The sequence below is a fragment of the Sycon ciliatum genome, chromosome 3 (genome assembly GCF_964019385.1).
Source record: "Sycon ciliatum chromosome 3, ocSycCili1.1, whole genome shotgun sequence".
Classification (NCBI taxonomy): domain Eukaryota; kingdom Metazoa; phylum Porifera; class Calcarea; order Leucosolenida; family Sycettidae; genus Sycon; species Sycon ciliatum.
The window spans coordinates 16,795,526-16,801,525 of NC_088645.1; the positions used below are offsets into that span (position 1 = coordinate 16,795,526).

General features: G+C 46.1%; 1 protein-coding gene across 1 annotated transcript in view; it reads left to right on the forward strand.

Annotated features, from left to right (window-relative positions):
• Positions 1-6,000, forward strand: part of LOC135812885 (transient receptor potential cation channel subfamily A member 1-like) — a 39,995-nt gene extending 33,995 nt beyond the window's left edge. The window contains exons 27-31 of the mRNA XM_065326104.1: positions 584-652; positions 1,253-1,498; positions 2,103-2,213; positions 2,857-2,990; positions 5,008-6,000. Coding sequence (XP_065182176.1) covers positions 584-652; positions 1,253-1,498; positions 2,103-2,213; positions 2,857-2,990; positions 5,008-5,173 — 726 coding nt within the window. The 3' untranslated portion in view covers positions 5,174-6,000. The remainder of the gene's footprint in view (positions 1-583; positions 653-1,252; positions 1,499-2,102; positions 2,214-2,856; positions 2,991-5,007) is intronic.

Here is a 6,000-nt window from a genome sequence, read left to right on the forward strand (position 1 = left end):
GGCATGCCAGGGAAGGCCAAGAAAGTGATTGCGACTCATTTCACGGCAGTTTGTGCCCGAATCAGCCCCTCAAAATTCCATCACGAAGTTTTTTGTTAACGGAGGAAGTATTTGAGGACGGCATCGATTCAAGTTTGGCTTTTATACAAGACTGAGCAGTACAGTCATGCAGTTTCCTGTTTCTCATTCCCTGTACATACGCCATACAGTCTAGTGATCTCGTGGCCATAGGTCATAGCTCCCCTCATCTCCCTGTCTCCCAATCTGTATTCCCGTAATCTACCTTAGATTCCGCTGGCCTGTATAGCTGCACATGTGTGTCTCCTCCACGTTTACCATAGCTACCCACACCCTTTATCTTGCCTTGATTGTGTGCATGATCCTACTTCTTTACCATAATTGGAATGATTGTATCAATGGGCATCCTGTTGCCTTTTTGACTGACTCGTACTGCTGCTGCTGCTGTTGTTGCTGTTGTGGTGGTGGTCGTCGTCGTCATCAATGTCATTGTTGCTGTTGCTGTTGTTGTTGTTGGTTGTGGCTGCTGCTGCTGCTGTTACCGTCATGTCATGTTGTATTGCAGGTGTTCTTGGTATACTCCATAGTTCTGATAGCCTTCGCGCTCTGTTTCTACATTCTGTTCTCAGGACATGTAAGTAATTTGTATGCGGGTATGAGCAGTGTTGTCATTATTTGACTGCTCCTGTTACACAAGAGGTACACAAGGGAAGTAAATAGGGCTGTTTTACTTCCTTTTGTGTACCTCTGCGTACTACGCTCTGCCCATTCCGGGCATTTGAGCACTATTGCTGGTTAAGGCGCACAGCCTCTGTGACTGCTCATGTCATAACATAGACATGCCACATGCCACCCACCTGCAACTCTAGGTATGATTGGTGCTCCAATGTTTGAATATAAGTCCTGGGGGAGAGGGAGGGGGGGGGGGGGAGGAAGAGGCTGAGGTCATGGTGCAACTGTGTGCGGGGGGGGGGTAGGTGGGGGCACCAACTCAATACCACCTTCATGTTGTATAATTATCTTGCTTTGATATGGTTGGACGTGAACATGCTTTCTGTGTGTGGTGCTCTGTGTATATGCGTGTGAGCATCACACATTTCTGTATGTGTGTGTGTGTGTGTGTATGCGTGTACATGGTTTGTCCGTGTGTGTGTGTGTGTGTGTGTGTGTGTGTGTGTGTGTGTGTGTACGTGTGTGTGTGTGTGTGTGCGCATGTGTTTTGTGTTTGTTTCAGGACAACTTCACTACAGTGGGCACCAGTATACTCCAGATGGGCGTGATGATGCTGGGCGAAGTGGAGTTTGTTCAGATCTTCATTACGGACAGGGAAAAGATATCGTACCAGGGTATCTCCTATGCTGCTTACATCATCTACATCTTACTGGTAGCCGTGGTGCTGATGAATCTGCTCATTGGGCTGGCTGTGGATGACATTGAGCAGATCAAGAAAAGTGCCCACTTCAAGCGCCTCGCAATGCAGGTGAGAGGTAGAGAAAATATGAACACTCCTTTACTTCTTCCTCCTTGCACTGCCATGACTGGCTATTTGGCCCCGTAAGGGGCAGACGAGGAGGTGTGTTGTCCACCGCGTGGGGTATGTAAGACTCAGCGCGGGGGGGGGGGGGGGGGGGGGCTGCGCGTAAAGCGTGACATTTATGTTTGGCGATGTCTTGTGACCGTCAAAAGCTGCTCGCACAGGTAATATGGACAATAGATGACAATAGATACATATGAAGCTGACCAGGTCTGTTGGACATGTGGACAGAAAATCCTGAAATACAGGTTGGATAAAAGAAGACACCGGGAAACGTATAGATGGTGGCACTAGAGTCTAGGATCCACATTGGGTGGACGGGTGTGTGACACATGTCTTTACACTTGTGTACTTTGTGTGTGCGCGTGTGTGTGTATATGTGTATATGTGTGTATGTGTGTATGTGTGTGTCTGTGCGCGTGTGCGTGCATGTATGTGTGTGTATGTGTGGGTGGGTGTGAATGTGTGTGTGTGTCTGTATGTATGTGTGTGTATGCGCTTATGCACGTGCTGTGTATATCACTGTGTGTGCGCCCGCGGTGTGAATCAGGTTCATATGATCAGTACAATAGAGTGCAGAGTACCACTGTGGTACAGAAAACGTGTGTACAAGAGAACGCTAGTCGTCTATCCGGATGAAGAGAAGACAAAGCCACAGCTGGTATGCAAGTCATGTATTTCAGTTTGTTGTGCTTTGTTCTATTCACCTCCTGTGTTCTCCTTTTCGACTTGTCTTCATTTCTCTCTCCCTTACTCTCCCCTTGTCTGTCTGTCCGCCTGTCTGTCTGTTTGTCTGTCTCTCTCTCTCTCTCTCTCTCTCTCTCTCTCTCTCTCTCTCTCCTGCTTTCTTTGTGTTCTTTGCAAATTGTTAAAATCAATATTTTGCCAGAGAAATGCTACACAGACAACTACTCAGCTACATAGAGACTGATCCACTCTACTTATGTTTTTTTTTGTGTTGAGCACTCTGGCAAGGTACATTCAGGCCTGGTTTAGATCTGGCATTGGAAAATATTTCTTTCATTACTATCGAGTTCGGTCCATTTTCTCTGTGCTGTACTGATGAGCCCACTAAAGACGAAACATTTTTGGTAGACAGACACTAATCCCATTATTATGTATCCATGCACGTCTCCGAGTATCTGTGTGTGTGTGTGTGTGTATGTGTGTGTGTGTGTGTGTGTGTGTGTATGTGTGTGTGTGTTTGTGTATATGCATGTTCGGGCTCATGTGTGCATATGCGTGTGTGCATGTATGCATGTTCTATGCGTGTGTACACGCGTATGTGCAATTTTGTCTAACAGCTTGTCAGCTACATGAGCGTTCTGATCAACATGAGCCCTGCAGAAGATGATAAAGAAGATGAAAGGGAGAGTTCTGAGCAGCAAGTGAGCGCCTCGCTCACTAGTGCAAGTCACGCACATGAGCAGTCTAAGAGGTAAGCTGTTGTCTACATTGATGCCAAGAGCACATACTATAATATAACGATTATACAGATTACTCAAGTCTGTGGACAGCAACTGTTTCGCTCTGTTAGAGCTCATCAGCACAGCTCAGAGGACCGAAGCGCAGCTCTTCGCAATGAAATACGTTTCCGTAAAGCAAAGCATTTTTATAAAGAGCTGCAAACCCCGCCAAGAGTGCTCGAAATGCTCCGAGAGCAGTGAGCGTTGCACAAGGCGAGCGGCACGGGTTCGCGCTAAGGTAAGAGTGCTCAACCTGACGACATTGCTGACGCTAGGGAGCATAATACTCAAGTCTGTGGACAGCAACTGTTTCGCTCTGTTAGAGCTCATCAGCACAGCTCAGAGGACCGAAGCGCAGCTCTTCGCAATGAAATACGTTTCCGTAAAGCAAAGCATTTTTATAAAGAGCTGCAAACCCCGCCAAGAGTGCTCGAAATGCTCCAAGAGCAGTGAGCGTTGCACAAGGCGAGCGGCAAGGGTTCGCGCTAAGGTAAGAGTGCTCAACCTGACGACATTGCTGACGCTAGGGAGCATAATACTCATACAGATTACTCTCAACTTTATCGTTAGTAGTAGAGTCGTCACCTCTATAATCCCTACTCGTTTTGCTGTTATCAAGTATCCTATAATGTAGTACACTCGCTGTACATGCATGCTACATAAGGGTTCATGTGTGAATGTCCAGCGCTCACCACGTACGACGTACTTGCAGCAAAAGGGCAGCTATGCCGCACTGTCTGCACTGTCTGCATATGCATGCTCTCTATGCCGTGAGAGGCCCAGGTGCCATCAGCAGGAGTAGTAGGTGCTGCAAGAGCTGTGCTGGTGAGGTGCACTGCGCCTGACAAGCACAGCTCTTGCAGCACCTACTAGTCCTTTGTTGTCTTTGTATTTTTGTCTTTGTCTCTTTCATTACCCCCATTATTTTGTAGGGATGTGCACATAGTATAAGAAAAAAAGCAAAAAAAGCATATGTGTGGCATGTGCTGTGAGCTGCCTTTCGAGTGCGAAACTTGTCAGCATCTTCTAGGTTTGGCCTGGTCTCATAGCTCAGGTGTTTAGAGCAATTGCTCATGACAAGCAAAGTCCCAGGTTTGAGTCCGGTTGGGGTTGGCATTTTTCTCTTTTCAGGCAGTTCACTTCCCTGACTGATCCTTTGAATTCGAAGTTCTCCCAATCCTTTGGATATTGGTTTGTTTGAATAATTTCCGTCGATTTTGTGTCCTTTAAAACCCTTTCCATGCTGGCCTCTTTTACTCCAGCAAACTGCCTTTCCAGTGCACTGACTCTCCTGGTGTCGTTTTCGCGCCCATGTCCGAACGAATTTTTCTATCAATTCAGTATACCTTGATGGATTTTCATCATCCTGGGCTTGTTGGAAAGATCAGGACCAAGTAAATCCATCCTGGTAGCTCTCAACTCAATATGCAAAGCGGTGCAACTTCTACGTCCTCTTGAAGCTACATCACGATGCTTCGGAAGGCACAGGAATTCGATCTCACATTCTTTTTCAGATTCTTGCTCCAGGTCAGCCGAGTATTCAAACTGCGCTGCAAAGCTGAGATCCCCGCGCTTCCGCTGGTGTCCATTACGCATGCGCCGTGGCAAAGAAAATTCCCTGACACGCAACAGAAAACTGCGAACGCATGAACAAAAAATCACGATCGCTCAGTGCCGTGAATTTCGTGTTCACTTCGTCGCCGCTCCGTCAATCTTTCTCCTATGGCAAAGAGCTTTGTATCGCTGAACAGCTGAGTTCAATAGCTTTCCAACGTTAACGGTGCATCAATTGTCGCGATAGACATATTTTCGACGGAGTTACAAAAGTTTGTACACTGATCTATGCACTGCGATGTACTGCGCAAATCTCATGACGTCTATAGACGTCATTAGTCGTTTGGCGTACAGCGCGCATGACGTCTATAGACGTCATTAGCACGGAAAGGGCTAAGATGGTTTGTCCAATTGATTCATGTCTCTTGTGCTCAGAATGGATCAGCTTGAAAACACTGTCCAGCAGCAGAACAGACTATTGCAGCTACTGTGTGAGAAGCTAACACAGACACAGCCACAGCCACAGCACTCAGACTCTCCGGCATCACAGGAGAGCCAGGAGCATGCTGACGAGTCACCACTACTTCTGCCCGGTATCTAGCGCATCCTGAGGTGATTACGTCACTGTATGGATAACATACTGAGGTGATTACGTCACTGTGTGGATAACATTCTGAGGTGATTACGTCACTGTGTGGATAACATACTGAGGTGATTACGTCACTGTGTGGATAACATACTGAGGAGATTACGTCACTGGGTACATACCATACTGATGTGATTACATCACTGGGTGCATAACATGCTGAAGTGATCACATCAGAACATGGTGATGCCTGTACTGTCACTCTCAATTATAGTGAGGACCATTCTTGAAACTCTGCAATTTCTTTCATTGACATGCACCTGGTAGTTATGCAGTCACACACTATTATACTAGAATGTTTTGGCATTGATAATTGGCTATGGATTTTACGTTGATCTGTAATCTGAGGGCTGAGAGTATACTGTGGCTGAACTTGGAATTGTACAGTCCTGTACATAGGATACAGATCACCGGCATTGGTAGACAGTTAGCAGTGTAAAACACGCGGGTAATCTGGTTAGCTATGCATTACTGAGACGTACGCTGAATAATATTTTGCTAACATAGCCATGTACATATCACACTATTAGCCCGTATCATTCACTCGCGCTATGATCTAAGCTTGCCGCAGCCTATATCAATCACCTCTTCGGGGAATTGTAGTCAAGTTGCTGTCTGATGATGGGTAAAACCATGAAGTTCGGAGTTACAGCACGCTTTGATTTCTTCTTTCTAGTGTGTGTAATAGTTTGCTATATATTTATCAATCTAATCTTCCAGAAATCGTATTATAATTATGGATTCCATAAACGATTTTAAAGGGTAATTTAATTATACTCGTA